Raw genomic sequence first — 20,739 nt, 5'->3', positions numbered from 1 at the left:
AGGAAGGGGCGAGGGATGGATCCGGGAGTTGGCCAAGGGGTGGCTTGGAGGAAGGGGCGAGGGATGGATCCGGGAGTTGGCCAAGGGGTGGAGGAGGAAGGGGCGAGGGATGGATCCGGGAGTTGGCCAAGGGGTGGCTTGGAGGAAGGGGCGAGGGATGGATCCGGGAGTTGGCCAAGGGGTGGAGGAGGAAGGGGCGAGGGATGGATCCGGGGATTGGCCAAGGGGTGGAGGAGGAAGGGGCGAGGGATGGATCCGGGAGTTGGCCAAGGGGTGGCTTGGAGGAAGGGGCGAGGGATGGATCCGGGGATTGGCCAAGGGGTGGAGGAGGAAGGGCCAAGGGGTGGTTTGGGTGATCAATCAGCGGATGGATCCGGGGGTTGGCCAAGGGGTGGAGGAGGAAGGGCCAAGGGGCCGTTTGGTGGAAGGGGCGAGGGGTCTGATGATCGATCGATCAATTGATCTGCCCATCGATGTGTCGGGCCCCCGGGAGGTTGGTTGATCAGTCGATCAACGCACCGATCTATCAGGCTTCCCGTCGATCTCTTGGTTGCCCCATCGATCTATCAGTGCCCCTACCGATCGATCGATCGGTCCGTTGATCTGCCGATCGCTCGATCAGGGTCACTATCGATCTGTCAGCCTCTGTGGATCTATCGGGGTGTCTATTGATCTATCAGCCTATCAGTCGATCTGTCTGTCTGTCGATCCATCAATCTGTCGATCCATCAATCTGTCGATCTCATTGATCCATCTACCTACCGGTCTATCACTCGATGGAGATCTATCGATCTCTATTGATCTGTCAGGGACTCTGTTGCTGTGTCAGTCGCTCAGTCTGTCACCCTCTGTGTCTATCAATCTATTGATCGATCGATTATCAATCTTGTCGATCCATCTGCCCATCATTCTGTCAATATCTCAGTCGCTCTCGACCTGTCGATCGCTGATCATTTATTTCTTGCTCTGCCCCTCGCTGCTCTCCCTCCCCCTCCCGCCTCCCCCTCATGATCAATCGATCAATCCATCAACCAATCCATCAATCAATCGATCAATCCATCAATCAATCCATCAATCAATCCCCTCTCCCTTCTGTCCTACCGGTCTCTCAGTGGGTTCTTCCCAGCGACGAGCCCCCGCGATCGACGGATCGATCCCGACCCGCCGGTTCCCTCCTCCTCTTCCTCTCCCTGCCGCTCTCCGGCTCAGGCTCTCCGGCCACCCGCTGTCCCTCTGTCCCTCCCCCCGTCCCTCCCTCCCTCCGCCCCTCCCACTCGCTCTCCCTCTGGCCCTCCTTCGCCCCTCGGCCAGCCAATGGATTGATTGATCGATCGATCGATCGATCGATGGGCTTCTCCATCAGCCACGCCAGCCAGCAGCCGGCCGGTGGCTCGGGTCGCCCGGCTATTGGCTCCTCACCCTGCTCATAAATCGATCTGTCTGCTGATCTATGTAGGTCTAGTGATCAACCTATTGATCTCCCCCTCCCTATTGATCGATCTGCTGGGCTCCCTGTCGATCAGCCCAGCGAGTTCTTTCTCTGCTGAGGAATTATTGATCTCTGTTACCGATATCGCGTCGCTCATCAATTAGTCCATCAGCGATCTCTCTATTAGTTATCGGTCAATATGTTGATCAATCTACTGGTCTGTTGATCAGCCTGTTGATCTGTCAATCAATCTGATGTTCTACAGCGTCTGTATTGATCCACCTGGTGGTCTGTGTGTCTCTATTACCGATAAATTGATCTGTAACTACTCGTTGATCGATCTACTGGTCTGTAGTTTTCTATTGATGGAGCTGTGGATTCACCAATCGGTCTATTGATCTGTCGATCCATTTATTGAGCCATAATCTTTTGATCGATCAGTCTGCATCTCTCTTGACCAATCTGTCGGCCCATAATCTTTCTCTTGGTTGATTCGTTGACCTTTAATCCCTCTATTGGTTGATCTATTGGTCTCTCTCCATTGATCAACCTGTTGACCACAATCTAGTAATCAATATAGCGATCTTTATCTACTGACTGGTCTGTCGGTCTCTATTGATTGACCTATTGAGCTTTGATCTCACTGTTGAGCTTCCATCTCCCTATTGATCGATCTATTGAGCTTCCATCTCCCTATTGATCGATCTATTGAGCTTCCATCTCCCTATTGATCGACCTATCGACATATAATCTGTCTATTGATCAACGTCTCCATCTTAATCTCTCTGACAATCAGTCTCCTGACCTATAATCCTTCTATCGATCCGTCTTTCTCCCTCTTGATTGAGCTGTTGGGCTTTAATGTCGCTCCGGCCCAGCCCAGCGGCCGCTCTCTCTCCCGATCGACGCGTCGATCCCCCGCATTGATCCACTCACCTGCCCGTCGCTCCAGCTATCGCCCGGCTTCTCCCAGCACCAACTCCCGCTCCCCAGAGCCGTCTGCCGGCGGCTACCACCCCTCGGCCCCGCGGCTGCCCATGGCCGCGGCCGTGTCCCCGTCCCTGTCCCTGCTCCTATTTAAAGCCACCCCCGGTCCCGGTTAACGTTTGACTCCGGTGACCCCAGATCCCGCTATGGGTCGGTGGAGACGATCATCAGGCGGAAATGCCGGCGCCGGCCGTGCCGGTCCCCAACCAGGGATGCCTGATGGCTCCCGTCACATCCTCTCTCCATCCTCCTCCTCGCTGAGGAAGCCCCCGACCCCTACGCGGATGGGGACACCCCCCTCCCCAGCCCCCTCCGGCTCGTTTCCACCCTCCGTGGTGGATAATTCACGAGGGAAGGTCCCCGGGGGCCCTGAACCGGATCCCCGGGAGCCCCTTGGACCCCGGGCAGGAGGGCAGCGGGAGGCAGCGGAGCGTAGGCAGGACGGGGCAGTGACCGGGGGGACTGGGGGGGGAGAGGGGGGCGGTGGGACGCCTGGGTGCTCGCTGCCTGGGTGGTTGGAGAGGAGGGTGCACTGTGTGCCGCGATCTGTGGGTCCTCGGGACGTCCGGGCACCAGGATGCCTCGATTCCTGGGATCCCTGGGTCCTTGGGATCCCTGGGCACATGGACATAGGGGTCCTTGGGATCCCTGGGCACCTGGATTCCTGGGATCCCTGGGTCCTTGGGATCCCTGGGCACATGGACATGGGGGTCCTTGGGATCCCTGGGCACCTGGACTCCTGGGATCCCTGGGTCCTTGGGATCCCTGGGCATACAGACATAGGGGTCCTTTGGATCCCTGGATCCTTGGGACGTCTGGGCACCTGGATTCCTGGGATCCCTGGGTCCTTGGGATCCCTGGGCACATGGACATGGGGGTCCTTGGGACGCCTGGGTCCTTGGGATCCCTGGGCACCTGGATTCCTGGGATCCCTGGGCCCTTGGGATCCCTGGGTATATGGACATGGGGGTCCTTTGGATCCCTGGGCACATGGACATGGGGGTCCTTTGAATCCCTGGATCCTTAGGACATCTGGGCACCTGGATTCCTGGGATCCCTGGATCCTTGGGATCCCTGGGCATATGGACATAGGGGTCCTTTGGATCCCTGGATCCTTGGGACGTCTGGGCACCTGGATTCCTGGGATCCCTGGGTGCTCGGAAGCCCGGGTCCTTTGGACTCCTGGGTCCTTGGGATCTTCGGGTCCTCAGGACGTCTGGGCACCTGGATTCCTGGGATCCCTGGGAACTCAGACACCCGGGTCCTTGGGACACGTGAGTCCTTGGGATCCCTGGGTCCTTTGGACATCTGGGCATTTGGCCGCCTGGTTCCTCGGGATCGCTTGGGTCCTCGGGATCGCTGGGTCCTCGGGATCGCTGGGTCCTCGGGATCGCTGGGTCCTCCCCACGCTCTTGAGCGTGACTCTCCCTCCCTCCCAGCTCCGGGGCAGGCAGAAGGGAGAAGGGGACGGAGGGGGGGGGGACGGGACAGGGGGTGGGTGTGGACGTGATTCCGAGGCCGCAGCCCCCCCGCCGGGTCCCATATTTGCCTTCGGGGCGGGACGGCCAGGCTGCGCGGGACCCCCCGCGGCTGTGGGAAAACAACATCCCCCCCCCCACCTCCACCCCCCACCCCCCCCCCAGCCCCACCCCCCACCCCCTTGCCCTCCCACCGGCCGCGTTTCACACGATTTTTGCTTTTCTTGGTTTTATTCCAGCGCAGAGAAACCGTCCCTGCGAAAGCGGCGGGTGGAGGGGACGCCCCATCCCCCACCCCTGCGTGGAGAAGGGGGCGCCCGGGTCCCCTCCTTGGCCGTGCCAGAGGGCGGCCACGGTCATCGCTGTCCCTTTGCTGCCCCAACCTTCCTCCTCCTCCTTCGCCCGCTGGGTACGTTGGGGTCTGGGGGCGGGGGGTGGGGGGTTTTGGGTGTCCCCCAGTGTGGTGGGCGCTAGGAGGGTCCCGTGGTGCCGCTGGGCTGGGTGGGCTGGAGTGGGACCTGGAGGTGTTGGGCTTCGTCCTTCTGGGGCCGGGTCCTGGTGGGAGAGGGAGGATGGAGGTGGAGGTGTTGGGGGAAGGGCTAGGTGGGTTTTCGTGCTGCTGTTCCCCCTCCTTCCCCATCGACCCGTCCGGCCAGCACCCATCCAGCGTCTTCATAGCCATCTCTCTGGCCGTCCTTTCATCCGCCCGTTGCCGTACTCTTCTTCCCATCCATCCATCCATCTTCCCATCCGTCCATCCACCTTCTCATCCATCCACCTTCCCATCCACCCATCCACCTTCCCATCCACCCATCCACCTTCCCATCCATCCATCCATCCACCTTCCCATCCATCCATCTTCCCATCCATCATCTTCCCATCCATCATCTTCCCATCCATCATCTTCCCATCCATCATCTTCCCATCCATCCACCTTCCCATCCATCCACCTTCCCATCCATCTTCCCATCCATCCATCTTCCCATCCATCCATCTTCCCATCCATCCATCTTCCCATCCATCCTCTTCCCATCCATCCTCTTCCCATCCATCCTCTTCCCGTCCATCCTCTTCCCATCCATCTTCCCACCCATCCATCTTCCCACCCATCCATCTTCCCATCCATCCTCTTCCCATCCATCATCTTCCCATCCATCCACCTTCCCATCCATCTTCCCATCCATCCATCTTCCCATCCATCCATCTTCCCATCCATCCTCTTCCCATCCATCCTCTTCCCATCCATCCTCTTCCCATCCATCCTCTTCCCGTCCATCCTCTTCCCATCCATCTTCCCACCCATCCATCTTCCCACCCATCCATCTTCCCATCCATCCTCTTCCCATCCATCCTCTTCCCGTCCATCCTCTTCCCATCCATCCATCTTCCCATCCATCCTCTTCCCATCCATCCTCTTCCCATCCATCCATCTTCCCATCCATCCATCCATCCATCCACCCACCCACCCATCTTCCCATCCGTCCACCCACCTCTCGCTCTGCCCTCCCCGCCACTCCTGCCCGCCCATCCCCACACGTAACTGACCCCCCACCTCTCCATCCCCGTGTCCAACCAATCCTTCTCTCCCACCATCCCTCCCTGTGGCCTCCCCCGTCCATCTCGCCCTTCAGTCCCTCCAATCCCACCTGCCCTCCACCTCCTCCACGGTCTCGGGCAGTGCCGTGTCCCGTGTCTCCGGCAGGAAGATGGCCACCAGCCCCGACACCACGGGGGCTGCCCCGTAGATGATGAAGGGCAACGCGGGGAACGCCTCACCCGCCATCTTCACCAAGGGGGCCATGATGCTGCCCAGACGGGACATGGTGTTGGCCAACCCCATGCCCGTCTGCCTGTGGGACACCGAGAGGCCCTGAGGGACCCACCTGCGTAGTCACAGCCACCTCATCGCTTCCCCCCGACCTGCACCCCGCTCCTTACCGAATAACGGTGGGGTAGAGCTCACCCGTGTAGAGGAAGACGCAGTTGAAGGACGCGGCCAAGCAACCCTTCCCGAAGACGGCCAGGGCGGTCCGAAGCATCCGCAGGTCTGTGGGGGTTGAGATGAGACGTCTGGGGCTCACTTTGGTGGCACTGGTTGGAGTTGGGGTGGGTGATGCAGAGAGGAGACCCCCCCGAAACACCAGGATTTTGGGCAAATCGCCCGTAAAAAGCTAAAATCCCTCTGCCTGTGAGTTGCCTCAAGGGGTTGAGCTTGTTTTGGCCCTCCCAGGTGGTACCTTATGGGCTGGAGATGAAGGGGACGCCACTGCCACCACCCCCAGCCCTCACCTCGTGGCACCAAGATGTTGGTCAAGATAGCCAAGCCAGCCAGGAGGAGGGCAACAGACTGGGTGAAGCGTCGCCCCACGAAGGTGATGGTGAGGATGGAGACCAGCTTGGCCGGGATGTCCACGGCCCCAAAGACGAGCTGGATCACGTAGATGTTGAAGTCAAAGTTTTGCAGGTCCATGGCCAGCCCGTAGTAGGCGAAGCTGGTGGAGAACCTAGGCCAAGAAGAGGTGAAGGGTGGCAACTGGAGGGGGGGGGGTGGGGTCACACACCATCCCCTGGCTTGTGGGATCCAACCAGGAGATCCGTGTCCCTTCCTGGAGCATGTGTGGGCCAAGAGACTTCCATTGACCGAGTCCTGCACTGTGACTCAGTTTCCCTTTCCAGCTAAGGTGGGTGTCTGAGGAGGGGTGAGTAGCAGGCTGGATGGGTCAACGCCTGGACGACCAACCCACTGATGTCCTCCACGGCCGAGCGTACCACACGAAGCAGAGACAACAAGAGATGCGGCGCAGGACGGGCGTCCGGACCAGGTCAACCGCCGTGTGGTGAGTCCTTGATGATGCCATCTCCTTCTGCATGTAGGACCTCAAGGCCTAGAGGGAGAGAGCAGAGGGACTCTGGGGTGGGAACAGGGCGCTGTGGCTCCTCTTCTCCCTGGGGGGGGGGGGGGGGGGCAGCGGTGGGAGGAGCAGAGAAGGGGACCAGGATGGAGCTGGGGGTGGGGATTAAGGTCTGGGTAGGGTGGGAGGAGGGATGGTGGGTGGATGGAGGAAGAGATGGATGGACAGATGGTCGGTTGGATGGAGATGGTGGGTGGGTGGGTGGGTGGGTGGGTGGTAGTGAGAGGGGTGGGATGGATGGGGAGGGAGATGATGGGGAGGGAGATGGAGGTGATGGGGAGGGAGATGGAGATGATGGGGAGGGAGATGGAGATGATGGGGAGGGAGATGGAGATGACGGGGAGGGAGATGGAGATGGAGATGTTGGGGAGGGAGATGGAGATGGAGATGTTGGGGAGGGAGATGGAGATGTTGGGGAGGGAGATGGAGATGTTGGGGAGGGAGATGGAGATGGAGATGTTGGGGAGGGAGATGGAGATGTTGGGGAGGGAGATGGAGATGTTGGGGAGGGAGATGGAGATGATGGGGAGGGCGATGGATGGGCAGACAGGTGGATGGTTGTATGAGGGGATGGGTGGATGCAGATGGCAACGAATGGCCCGTTGTCTGCAGGGCTGGGTGGTTAAGGAGCTGGAAAGATGGGTGTAGGGGACCCCCCACTGTTGGCCCTCAACATGAGGGCCAGGAGAACGGGGCCACTTCCCCCCCACCCGGTATAAAACCACCCGGAGACGCCCCAGGGCACCCAGGCAGAGCCTTTTACTTCTATGTCGAGCTTGTCCCCTTCCTCTTTCTTCCCGTTTATCCTGGCCACTTTCTGGAGCTCCTTCAGGGCCTGGTGGGACTTCCCCACCATGACCAGCCAGCGAGCCGACTCCTTCAACCACCTGGGGGGGAGGGAGATGGGGACGGGAGCCCCCCCCGATCGTCCCACCAGACGGCGGGGGGACGCCACCAGCCACCTGCCCTGCTGCCCCTCCGGCCGTCGCTCTTCCACCCATCCAACCCTCCAGCCATCTTTGCACCTTCTGGTCTTCCGCCCGTCTGTCTTTGCACCCGCCTTTCCTTCCACCCCCCAGCCGTGCAAACCTCCATCGTCCCGTCCATCCCGCCGTCTGTCCATCCCTCCCTCCACCCCTCCCTCCATCCCTCCATCCCTCCCACCATCCATCCCTCCAGCCATCCCACCATCCCTCCAGCCATCCCTCCCTCCCCCCATCCCCCCATTCCCCCATCCATCCATCACTCCCTCCATCCCTCCCTCCATCCCTCCCTCCATCCCTCCCTCCATCCCTCCCTCCATCACTCCCTCCATCCCTCCCTCCATCCCTCCCTCCATCCCTCCCTCCATCCCTCCCTCCATCCCACCATCCCTCCCACCATCCATCCCACCATCTCTCCATCCATCCCTCCCTCCCACCATCCCTCCCACCATCCATCCCACCATCTCTCCCTCCATCCCTCCCTCCCTCCATCCCCCCATCCCGCCCTTCCCTCCACCCCTCCCTCCATCCCACCATCCCACCATCCCTCCATCCCACCATCCATCCCACCATCCGTCCCACCATCCATCCCACCATCCATCCATCCCTCCCTCCACCCCTCCCTCCACCTCTCCATCCCTCTCACCATCCCTCCGTCCATCCCACCACCCACAGCTCCATCCCGCCCCCCTCCTCCTCCTCCTCACCACGAGTAGAGGAAGAAGCAGAAGAAGGGCAGCGACACGGCGAGCTGCAGCCGGCGCCAATCGGGGACGGCGTAAGCGACCCCGGCCAGCAGGAACTGCCCGGTGGTGTAGCAGTAACCCATGAAGGTCCCCACCAGCGCCCGGGTGCGAGCGGGCATCCACTCCAAAGCTGCCGAGACACACACGGAGATGTGGAGCAGCCCAAGGAGGTGCCCGGGGCCGGTGCCACGGGGCTGGTGGTGGCCACGTACAGAGGGAGACGCTGTTGAGGACGATGCCGGAGAAGGCCATGCCCGTGAGGAAGCGCAAGAGGCAGTAGACGGTGAAGGTGGGGGCGAAGGAGGAGCACGTCCCCATGGCGCCCATCTGGAGGTAGCACCAGGTGAGCAGCGACCGGCGGCCGAACCTGGGCGGCGAGGAGGAGGAGGAAGAGGGGAGGTGAGGAGGAGGAAGAGGGGAGGTGAGGCAACCCTCATCACGCTGCCCCACCACCTGCCCGTGGGGATGGGGGGGGGGGGGGGGGGGTGTCGTCCCCCCCTCACCTGTCCGAGAGACCCCCGAAGACGATGCCGCCCACCAAGATGCCGGCCATGTAGAGCGACTGGGCCAACTGCTTGAGACCCCGGGAGCTGCACACCAGGTCCCACTGCCGAGGGACGAGGACATGGGGTGGGACAAAGATCGGGGGGGGGGGGGGGGGGGGGGCCACACACACGACAGGTCCCCTCTGGTCTCCCTCTTGCCCCTCCGAAACTGGCTGTGGTGGCTGGTAGGGTTGATCCAACTCAACGGCCAACGGCTGGCCAACGTCAACACCAAGATGGCGCCGCTTGCCCACCCTTCCCAGCACCCCGATGGCTGGAAGCTCCTTCCAGGGGTCATCTGGCCCCTTTTGGACCCCCATCGTGATGGCCACCAGCTCCCTCACCACCCCCCCCCCCCCCGTTTCTTGTCCTGAGCGCTCACGGCGCTGGGTGCCTCCAACCAAGGGTTGAGCGGGGAAGATGCTCCGGTTGGAAGACGTCAACGTCACGACGCCAGCGGACCCTCCGCTGGCGCCGCCAGGTGGGGAACCGCGCAGGGGGTGGGGCGAAACGTGCCACCAGCCCCGGCTCCCACCTCGCCGCCGTCCTACCTCGGTGATGATGGTGCTGGTGAAGACGCTGCGGTCGTAGGTCCAGCCATCGTGGCAGGGTTCCGTCTCTGGCCAGCTGCTGTTGGGAGCCGAGCCGTTGACCTCCAGAAGCCACCACTGCGGCGTCACGAAGCGCCGGCACCGCTCGCCGTGGGGGACCGAGACCCTCAGCAGATCCCGGGGGTCGAGGCCGGTGGCGTTGGCCTCCCAGCGGAGCCGGCAGCGGTGGTCGCTGGCGGCGGCCGTGAAGTTCTGCAGAAGGTTGTGACTGGCCATCATGAGGATGGGCAGGGCCAGGAGGAGCACCGAGGCCACCTGGAAGCGTCCCATGCCCCCCACGTGCTCCAGGAGGCTGGCGAAAGCCATGCTGCCACCGCGAGACCCCGGGAACACCCCGCAGCCATGCACACCCGCCCCACGCGCGCAGAGCCCCGAAAGGGAGGGATTTCACCCCCAAAAAAAGCCACGTCTCCCGCTCCCGCGGTGGCCTCGCTCCCCAAGCACCGGGGGTGGTCTCCTATATAACCCGCCCGACGGCGGGTTTGGGTTAATATTTGACGCCCGGGGTGGGTTTTTTTGGGTGATTTTTCCAGCAGGAGAAGGCGAAAGTCCAGGCCGGGGCAGGGCAAAGGTGTCCTGGGGGGGAGGGGAGGGGGCCACCGCGTGGCGGCAAATGGTGGCCAAGAGCCGCATCCACGGGTGGCACTTCTCCCCTCCTCGTGGGAGCAAAAAGCCCCCCCAAAAACTGGGGCAAAACCGGAGCAACCCGTGGCGGGAAGAAAAGAAATAATTAATTTTTTTGTTATTTTCCAGCGTGGCTGGGGGGTTTTGTTTTTTTTTTGAGGGGAAAAAGCGGCTTTTGGAGAGGGGGCCCGTTGGGACCAACCTCCTTCACCCAGCTCGGGGGGGACCCTCAGGTGGACACCCCGGAGGCAGCGGGGGGAGGGGGGGGAGGCTCTCCTGGCTGGGGGGGCCCTATGGCCTCCGGCAGCCCCGTTGGGTTAAATTTTAGCGATTTTTGTGGTCGAAAGGGGACCGAAAGGTGCTGACGGAGGTGGCCCTGCGTGGGTCAGCGCGTTCCTCCGCCGGGGGGGTTAATTTTTGATGGGGTCAGACTCCTTGGGGGATGGGGGGGGGGGGTGGGGTGGGGCCAAGGGCCACGTTGGCAGTGGGAGTAAGGGCTGGGGTGGCCTGGGGGGGGGGGGAGGGCGGGTAGCGGGGAAGGGGCGTCATGGCGGCAGCACCGAGGGGGCTGGGGTGGGATGGGGGAGGTTCTTGCCCTTTCCCCCCCTCCCCATACTGGGATTTGGGGGACTCCTCTACTGGGGCAAGAGTTGGGGAGGTTTGGGGTTCTTGGGGGCCGTCTTGTCAGAGGTGACCTCGGGGACAAGGTTATGAGGTGTCACCTCGTGGAAGATGACCTCCAAGGTGTTCTTGGGTGCCATCTTATCGGAGGTGACCTCCAACGTGGGGGTCTTGGGCACCATCGTATCAGAGGTGACCTCGGGGACAAGGTTATGAGGTGTCACCTCATGGAAGACGGCCTCCAAGGTGTTCTGGGGAGCCATCTTATCGGAGGTGACCTCCAACGTAGGGTTCTTGGGCACCATCGTATCAGAGGTGACCTCGGGGACAAGGTTATGAGGTGGCACCTCATGGAAGATGACCTCCAAGGTGTTCTTGGGTGCCATCTTATCGGAGGTGACCTCCAACGTAGGGTTCTTGGGCACCATCGTATCAGAGGTGACCTCGGGGACAAGGTTATGAGGTGTCACCTCGTGGAAGACGGCCTCCAAGGTGTTCTGGGGAGCCATCTTATCGGAGGGGACCTCCAGGACACGGTTCTTGTCCTACTGGAGGTGACCACGGCCATGGTTCTTGGGTGTCGTCTCGTTGGAGGTGACCTGAGATAACACCCCGAGACGTTGTCCCCACCAGAGCGGCTTTATTCCTCCAAGGACTTCCCCTGCCCCACACAGAGGTCACCAGCGACAAATTTGTACCCGCCCCCAAACCAAGGCCGCAGGGACCCATGGGGGAGGGCGGTTGCTGGTGGCCAGGCGTAGGGTGCTGTCCCCCCACCCCCCGTGGTCCTTCAGGCCTCCTTCTGTGGGGCCTTGTCCTGGGGCTGGAGGAGGATCTTCTCTTTGGCCTCATCCGTCTTCTTCCGCTTGGCCCTGGAGGGAGGAAGAGGAGGAGGAGGAGGAGGGTGCGTAGGGCATGGCAGGATGGGTCAGCCACCACGTGTCCATCCACCTGGCCAGCCATTCAGCCACTCGTGTCACTCGTTCTTCTGTCAACACACCCGTCCGCTTGTCCCTCAACCCGCCCGTCTGTCCCTCCATCCAAAACCCCTTTGTCTTTCGGTCCATCCATCTTCCGTCCATCTTCCGTCCGTCTTCCATCGTCCATCCATCTTCCGTCCATCTTCCGTCCGTCTTCCATCATCCATCCATCTTCCGTCTTCCTTCCGACTTCCGTCCACCTTCCGTCCACCTGCCATCATCTTCCTTCCATCTTCCATCCATTTTTCATCCGTCTTCCATCCGTCTTCTGTCCATCTTCTGTCCATCCGTCCATCTTCCATCCATCTTCCATCCATCCATCATCCATCATCCATCCATCTTCCATCTTCCATCCATCTTCCATCCATCTTTCATCCATCTTCCAGCTTCCTTCCATTGTTCGTCTTCCTTCCAACTTCCAGCCGTCTTCCATTCATCTTCCATTCATCTTCCTTCCGTCTTCCGTCTTCTGTCCATCTTTTCCATCCATCATCCATCCATCTTCCATCTTCCATCTTCCATCCATTTTTCATCCATCTTCCATCTGTTTTCCGTCCATCTTCCGTCCATCTTCTGTCCATCTTCTGTCCATCCGTCCATCTTCCGTCCGTCCATCATCCGTCATCCATCCATCTTCCATCTTCCATCCATTTTCAATCCATCTTCCATCCGTCTTCCATCCATCTTCCGTCCATCTTCTGTCCATCCGTCCATCTTCCATCCATCCATCGTCCATCGTCCATCCATCTTCCATCTTCCATCCATTTTTCATCCATCTTCCAGCTTCCTTCCATCGTCGGTCTTCCGTCCATCTTCCAGTCATCTTCCTTCCGTCTTCCATCCATCTTCTGTCCATCCGTCCGTCTTCCACCCACCCTCTGTCCATCCATCCGTCTTCCACCCACCCTCCGTCCATCCACCATCCATCCACCCACCCACCCCTTCCTCCCCCACACCCACCTGCTCTCCACCTCCTCGATGGTGTCGGGCAGCGGCGTGTTGAGGGTCTCCGGGAGGAAGCCGGCCGCCACGGCTGCCACCACGGGGGCCACCCCGTAGACCGCAGGGGGCAGGAAGGGGTAGTACTCATCCATCATCTTCACCAGCGGCGCCACGATGCCACCCACGCGTGCCATGGTGCTGCCAAAACCCAGCCCGGTCTGCCTGCCGGTGCCGTGCGAGGCGAGGGGGGGGTCAACGTGGGGCGGAGACCACCCTGGGGATGTCACGGGTGGGTGGCGGTGGGGGGGGAGGAACAACCCACCCCACTGGGGGGTCATGGGGACAGGGTTTCACCTGATGGGAGTGGGGTAGAGCTCGGTGGTGTAGAGGAAGACGCAGTTGAAGGAGGCGGAGAGGCAACCTTTGCCGATGACGGCCAGCGCCGTCCGCACCGTCTGCAGCTCTGGGGCGGAGAGAGGGGGGGGCGGGGTGGCCACTGCGTTCGGGCAGGAGCCACCTCAGGGGTGGGGGGATGGTGGGAAGGAGAAAGGAGGGAGGAGGGAGGGAGGGGTGGCTGGGTGGCGAGAGAAGTAATTGGGTGGGTGGGTGGAGCCGTGGGTGGGTGGGTGGGTGGAGTGGAGGCGTGGATGAATGGATGGTTGGAGATGTGGATGGATGACTGGAAACATGGATGGTTGGAGATGTGGATGGATGATTTGAGACATGGACAGATGGTTGGAGGCATGGATGGATGGAGGGAGGCAGGGACAGATGGTTGGAGATGTGGGTGGATGGAGGGAGGCGTGGACAGATGGTTGGAGACATGGATGGATAGTTGGAGACATGGATGGATGGAGGGAGGCACGGACAGATGGTTGGAGACATGGATGGATGGTTGGAGACATGGATGGGTGATTTGAGACATGGACAGATGGTTGGAGACATGGATGGATGGTTGGAGGCATGGATGGATGGTTGGAGACATGGATGGGTGATTTGAGACATGGACAGACGGTTGGAGACATGGATGGATGGTTGGAGGCATGGATGGATGGTTGGAGACATGGATGAGTGATTTGAGACATGGACAGATGGTTGGAGACATGGATGGATGGATGGAGGCAGGGACAGATGGTTGGAGACATGGATGGATGGATGGAGGCAGGGACAGATGGTTGGAGACGTGGGTGGATGGAGGGAGGGGGGGGGGAGGTGCTTAATTCAACGGCTGGAGAAGGCACAGATGGGTGAAGAGCAAAGCAGAGTTGCGTGAGGGACTGGTGGGGACACCAGTGGCTGGACAGAGAAGTGCAGAAGATCCCCATCCCCCCAGCACACCCACCTGTGGAGACAAAGATGTTGGCAATGATGACCAGCCCCGCCAAGAAGAGGGTCACCATGAGTGACACCCGCCGGCCAATGTAGCTCAAGGAGACGGTCACCACCACCTTGGCCGGGAAGTCAACGGCGCCAAAAATCACCTGGATGAGGTAAATGCTGACACCAAAGTTTTGCAGATCCATGGCCAACCCGTAGTAGGAGAAACTGATGGAGAACCTGGAGCGAGGCAGAGAGAGGGAGGGACCTTGGGGCGGCGTGACCTCCCTGGCTGTCACCAACCGCGTGGGCCAGGGCGGGGGGCGCAGCCGGAGGAGAAGAGGGCAGTTGGATGGTTGGATTCGCTGGTGGTCCGTCCAGCTGCCCATCTTCTCATTCGTCCACCCCTGCGTCTGAGCAACCCTCCAAGCAGCCATCCATCTACCCTTCCATCCATCCAACCCACCCCCTTCAACCATCCATCCATCTACCCTTCCATCCATCCAACCATCCCTCCAACAGTCCAACCACCTATCCAACCATCCAACCACCCCTCCAACCATCCGTCCAATCATCCCTCCATCACTCCAACCGTCACAACCAACCATCCAACCATCCATCCATCTACCCTTCCATCCATCCATCCATGTCTCCATGTCTCCAATGGTCCAACCACCTATCCAACCATCCAACCATCCCTCCAACCATCCTTCCCATCACTCCAGCCATCCAACCAACCATCCAGCCATCCCTCCAACCATCCATCCATCTACCCTTCCATCCATCCAACCATCCCTCCAACCATCCATCCAACCCTCCCTCCATCCAACCATCCATCTCTCCCTCCAACCATCCAACCACCCCTCCATCTATCTCTCCAACCATCCCTCCAACCCTTCCTCCATCCAACCATTCCTCCATCCCTCCAACAGTCCAACCACCTATCCAACCATCCAGCCATCCCTCCAACCACCCATCCATCTACCCTTCCATCCATCCAACCATCCCTCCATCTATCTCTCCAACCATCCTTCCAACCCTTCCTCCAGCCCTCCCACTCTCCACCCACCTCTCCATCCTTCCACTTCCTCACCCCTCCCTCCTCCTCCTCCTCCTCCTCCTCTTCCCCACCAGACTTCTCCAGCCCAGCCCAGCCCCACCAGACGATGGAGAGGCAGAAGAAGATGTGGCGGATGACGGGAGTCCGGACCAGGTCGGAGATGGTGTAGGAGGACTTCAACCCAGCCAACTCCTCCTTCATGTTGGACCTCAGGATCTGGGAGAGGGGGAAACGGGAGAACTTGGTGGGGGACAGGGGCAGGAAACCAACACCCGTCCCCACCATGGGGGCCACCGTACCTCCACCGTGATCTTCTCCCCTTCCTCCTTTTTCTTGTTAATCCTGGCCACGCGCTGCAGGACCTTCACGGCCCTCTCGGCCTTCCCCGAGAGCACCAGCCAACGGGCGGACTCGGCCAACCACCTGCAGTCAAGGAGGGGGAAACTGAGGCACAAAGAGACTCGCCAACATGTCCCCGTTGGCCTTCCCCAAGGGCCCCAAGCGTCCTACCAGGAGTAGAGGAGGAAGATGAAGAAGGGGAGGGAGACGGAGAGCTGGAGCCAGCGCCAGTGGGGGACAGCGTAGGCCATGCCGGCCAGCAGGATCTGGCCCAGGGTGTAGGCGAAGCCGGTGATGGCCACGGTGACGGCGCGGTAGGGCGTGGGGATCCACTCCACCACTGCAAGGGACGACGGGGACACGTGACTTGGTGTCGTCATCCCCCCCCCCCAAAATCTCCATGACCCTCCTTGGGAACGTGGCCTCCCCAGCCATGGCCGTGGTGATGTCCCCATCGGTGACCACGGGGATGTCCCCATCGGTGACCCCGGGGATGTCCCCACCAGCAGCCATAGGGACGTCATCATCTGTACAGAGGGGGATGTCCCCAGCTGTGGCCACTGGGGACATCCACATCCATGGCCGTGGCAATCCCTCTCCACAGCCACCGTGATGTCCCCACCCATGGCCATAGGCCCGTCCCCATCCAAAGCCATCAGGTCGTCCCCTTCCATGGCCATTGGGTCATCCCCATCCAAGGCCATCGGGTCATCTCCATCCAAGGCCATCAGGTCGTCCCCTTCCATGGCCATCGGGTCGTCCCCTTCCATGGCCATTGGGTTGTCCCCATCCAAGGCCATCGGGTCATCCCCATCCAAGGCCATCGGGTCATCCCCATCCAAGGCCATCAGGTTGTCCCCATCCAAGGCCATCGGGTAATCCCCTTCCATGGCCATTGGGTCATCCCCATCCAAGGCCATCGGGTCATCTCCATCCAAGGCCATTGGGTCATCCCCATCCAAGGCCATCGGGTCATCCCCATCCAAGGCCATTGGGTCGTCCCCATCCACAGCCATCGAGTCGTCCCCATCCAAGGCCATCAGGTCGTCCCCATCCACAGCCATCGGGTTGTCCCCATCCAAGGCCATCAAGTTGTCCCCCATCCAAGGCCATCGGGTGATCCCCTTCCATGGCCACTGGGTCATCCTCACCCCACAGCCATCAGGCCGTCTCCATCCACGGCCACGCCGATTGTCCCCACCCAGGTCCCCGTGGTCACGTTCCTCCCCTCCCTCTCACCCAGGCAGGCGATGCTGAGGCCGAAGCCGGAGAGGGCCATGCCGCCGGCGAAGCGGAAGACGCAGTAGGACGCGTAGTTGGGGGCGAAGGCCGTGCACGTCCCCATCACCCCCAGCTGCAGGTAGGACCACATCAACATGGCCTTGCGCCCGAACCTGCAACGGGGAGGCAGCGGTGGGGGGGGCACCGGGCACCGTTGGGTAACGGCCTGGCCAATGTCCCCGGGGGGAAACTGAGGCAGAGGGAGGGAGCTTCGGCTGCCTTTACCTGTCGGAGAGGCCCCCCAGGACCAGGGCGCCCACCAGGACCCCGGCCATGTAGATGGACTGGGCCATCTGCCGGAGCTGCCGGTAGCTGCAGACGAGGTCCCACTATGGGGACAAGGATGACGTGAGGATGACCCGTCCCCTCCTTCCCACCGTCAGTCCACCCCCGTCCCACCACCTCCATCCCGCTCCATCTCCATCCCCGGCCCCACCTCGGAGCTGTCGGTGGCCACATGGCCGCTGTGGTCACCTTCCCCGCCCTCCATCCCTCTCGCCCATCCCCCACGTCCCCGTCCCCACCTCGGTGACGATGGTGGCCACGTAGATGCTGCGGTCGTAGTCCCAGCCGTCGTGGCAGGGCTCGGTGGGGCCGGGGGCCGGCGCTGCCATTGGCAGGGGACGAGGCCACGTAGCGCCGGCAGGACCCCAGGGCGGCGTCGGGGGACACCAGGGTGCCATTGGCCCCACCCCAGGGTGGCACTAGCAGGCTCCAGGGTGGCATTGGAGGACCCCAAGGTGACATCGGGCAGGACACGGGTGCCATCAGGGGATGCCGGCGTGCCATCAAGCGTGACGTGGGTGGCACCGGGAACGTGGGTGCCACCAGGAGACCCCAGGTTGCCACCAGGAGACCTCAGGGTGCCCCCCCCCCCAGCCCCCACCCAGGGGACCCCAAGGTGCCACCAGGAGACCTCGGGATGGTGTTCGAGGGCCTCGAGTTGCCATCAGAGGCCGCCGAGGTGCCATCAGGGGTGGCTCCAGGTGGCCATGGGGTGGTGCTGGGGACACTTGGGGTGGCACCGGGACCAGGGGTGACACTGGGGAGGCGGCAGCGGTGGGGGGGGGACGGCGGCCGTGAAGTTCTGCAGGAGGTTGTGGCTGGCCATGAGCAGGATGGGCACCGCCAGCAGCGCCGTCTGCAGGACTGGAAGCGTCCCAGGCCCCCGACCTGCGCCAGCACCGCCCCGAACGGCATCGTGGTGGGGTGCGGGGGACACCGTCACCCACGGGGGACACCGGCGGGCACGGAGGACACCGCTGGACAGGAGGGTATGGGGAACCTCGTTGGTCATGGGGACGTCACCCATGGGGACGCCACCCGCCATGAGGATGCCATCGTCCATGGGGACGACATCGCTCATGGGGACAGCACCACCATGGGGGACACCATCACCATGGGGACAGCACCACCATGGGGGACACCACCACCATGGGGACAGCACCACCATGGGGGACACCATCACCAGGGGGGGACGCCATCACTCATGGGGACACCACCACCATGGGGGACACCATCACCATGGGGGACACCATCACCATGGGGGACGCCATCACTCATGGGGACACCACCACCATGGGGGACACCATCACCATGGGGGACACCACCACCATGGGGACAGCACCACCATGGGGGACACCATCACCATGGGGGACGCCATCACTCATGGGGACACCATCACCATGGGGGACACCATCACCATGGGGGACGCCATCACTCATGGGGGACACCACCACCGTGGGGACACCATCACCATGGGGGACGCCATCACTCATGGGGGACACCACCACCATGGGGACACCATCACCATGGGGCCCGCCATCGTCCATGGGCCGCCACCACTCATGGGGACAGAACCACGGGGACATTCTCACCCCTGAGGACACCACCACCATGGGGACACCAGCCACGGGGACACTGTCATTCACAGGGATGCCACCACCCGCAGGGGCACCATCACAGGGGACACTGCCACCCACAGGGACACGGGGACGTGGGCGGGTCGGACACCAGCAGGAGTGTTGAGATGGGGACACTAGGACGTGGGGACAAGGGACACAGGGCTGGGGACAAAGACGTGGGGATTGGGACGTGGGGCAAAGGCAGGACCGTGGTGGCATGGGTCAGACATGGGGAGGGGACACGGTGACCAGCAGGGACACAGATCAGATGGGGACGGTGTCACCACTTGCGTCACACGTCCCCAACCCCTCCCGATGTCCCCATCCCCTCCCAGCGTGTCCCTGTCCCTGCTCCACCTCAGCGCGGCTCCCCAGGGACGGGGACATCCGGCCAGCTGCGGCTCCCGTGTCCCCAGGGCGAAGGGTCCCTTCTCTGATGTCCCCAGCACATCCTGGTCCCGTGTCCCCGGCTCCCCAGGGTGCGCCATGTCCCCCTCTCCAACGTCCCCCGGCCCCTCAACGTCCCAAACCCGGCCCCATGTACCCACTTCTGGTGTCCCCAATGTCCCCTGGTCCCCAGCCCCTCCTCGATGTGCCCAACTTGTCCCCACTTCCGTGTCCCCAGTCACTTGATGTCCACCTTTGTGGCACCAACGTATCGCCTCCATGACGTCCCCAACCTGCCCCTCTCCCTGGTCCCCATCAGTGTCCCCAACTTGTCCTCACGTGCCAGTCCAATGTCCCCACCCCCTCTCTGGTGTCCCCCCAACCTGTCACACATCCCCACCGTGTTCCTTCTCAATGTCGTGTTCCCCCCCCCCCATGATGTCCCCAGCCTGTCTCCCTGTCCCCTCCACGATGTCCTCAACTCATCCCACACCCCCTCCGTGGTGTCCCCAGACTGTCCCAATGTCCCCAACCCATCCCACGCCCCCACCGTGTCCCTCAATGTCCCCAACCTGTCCCAGTCCCCTCTCAGATGTCCCCAACTCATCCCAACGTCCCCACCATGTCCCCAACCCATCCCTCTGTCCCCTTTCTGATGTCCCCCAACCTGTCCCATGTCCCCTCTCAGATGTCCCCAACCCCTCTCTGATGTCCCCAACCTGTCCCCATGTCCCCCACCCATCCCATGTCCCCTCCGCCATGTCCCCAACCTATTCCATGTCCCCTCTGTGATGTCCCCAACCTGTCCCCATGTCCCCAACCCATCCCACGTCCCCTCCACCATGTCCCAAACCTATCCCAGGTCCCCTCCATGATGTCCCCAACCTGTCCCCATGTCCCCAGCCCATACCACATCCCCTCCATGATGTCCCCAACCTGCCCCCCATGTCCCCAACCCATCCCACGTCCCCTCCACCATGTCCCAGACTTGTCCCACATCCCTTCCATGATGTCCCCAACCTGCCCCCCATGTCCCCAACCCATCCCACGTCCCCTCCACCATGTCCCAGACTTGTCCCACATCCCTTCCATGATGTCCCCAACCTGCCCCCCATGTCCCCAACCCATCCACGTCCCCTCCACCATGTCCCCAAACTTGTCCCACGTCCCCTCCATGATGTCCCCAACCTGTCCCCATGTCCCCAGCCCATACCACATCCCCTCCATGATGTCCCCAACCTGCCCCCCCATGTCCCCAACCCATCCCACGTCCCCTCCACCATGTCCCAGACTTGTCCCACATCCCTTCCATGATGTCCCCAACCTGCCCCCCATGTCCCCAACCCATCCCACGTCCCCTCCACCATGTCCCAAACTTGTCCCACGTCCCCTCCATGATGTCCCCAACCTGTCCCCCCATGTCCCCCACCCATCCCACGTCCCCTCCACCGTGTCCCCAACCCCTTTCTCACCTCCCCAACCCACCCCACGTCCCCACCAGACCCCCTCAACGTCCCCCACCCTGTCCCCAAGCCGCCCCCCCCCGCCCCCCCCCGCCGTACCTGACCTCCTTGGGGTGACGTCCCCGTCCCA

General features: G+C 61.8%; 2 protein-coding genes across 2 annotated transcripts; both read right to left on the bottom strand.

Moving 5' to 3' along the window:
- Positions 1–5,521: 5,521 nt before the first annotated feature.
- Positions 5,522–9,997, bottom strand: LOC104341959 (solute carrier family 22 member 6-A). The gene is made up of 9 exons (XM_086481435.1): positions 9,632–9,997; positions 9,039–9,142; positions 8,748–8,902; positions 8,497–8,665; positions 7,570–7,693; positions 6,664–6,779; positions 6,184–6,398; positions 5,833–5,941; positions 5,522–5,744 (listed from the first exon to the last, which is right to left on the bottom strand). The coding sequence occupies exons 1-9, from the start codon at positions 9,995–9,997 to the stop codon at positions 5,522–5,524; spliced, it is 1,581 nt and encodes a 526-aa protein (XP_086337561.1).
- A 1,729-nt stretch (positions 9,998–11,726) lies between these two features.
- LOC104354804 (solute carrier family 22 member 6-A-like) lies at positions 11,727–17,439 on the bottom strand. The gene is made up of 10 exons (XM_086481434.1): positions 17,380–17,439; positions 17,081–17,184; positions 16,814–16,968; positions 15,746–15,914; positions 15,535–15,658; positions 15,336–15,451; positions 14,201–14,415; positions 13,213–13,321; positions 12,877–13,080; positions 11,727–11,808 (listed from the first exon to the last, which is right to left on the bottom strand). Exons 2-10 carry the CDS (start codon positions 17,146–17,148, stop codon positions 11,727–11,729), a joined length of 1,242 nt encoding a protein of 413 aa, XP_086337560.1. The 5' UTR covers positions 17,149–17,184; positions 17,380–17,439.
- Between the last annotated feature and the right edge of the window lie 3,300 nt (positions 17,440–20,739).

Source organism: Leptosomus discolor, unplaced genomic scaffold (assembly GCF_034619465.1).
Source record: "Leptosomus discolor isolate bLepDis1 unplaced genomic scaffold, bLepDis1.hap2 HAP2_SCAFFOLD_180, whole genome shotgun sequence".
Lineage (NCBI taxonomy): Eukaryota > Metazoa > Chordata > Aves > Leptosomiformes > Leptosomidae > Leptosomus > Leptosomus discolor.
Note: the sequence above shows the minus strand (reverse complement) of the source record. Positions and strands in the feature narration are given on the sequence as shown.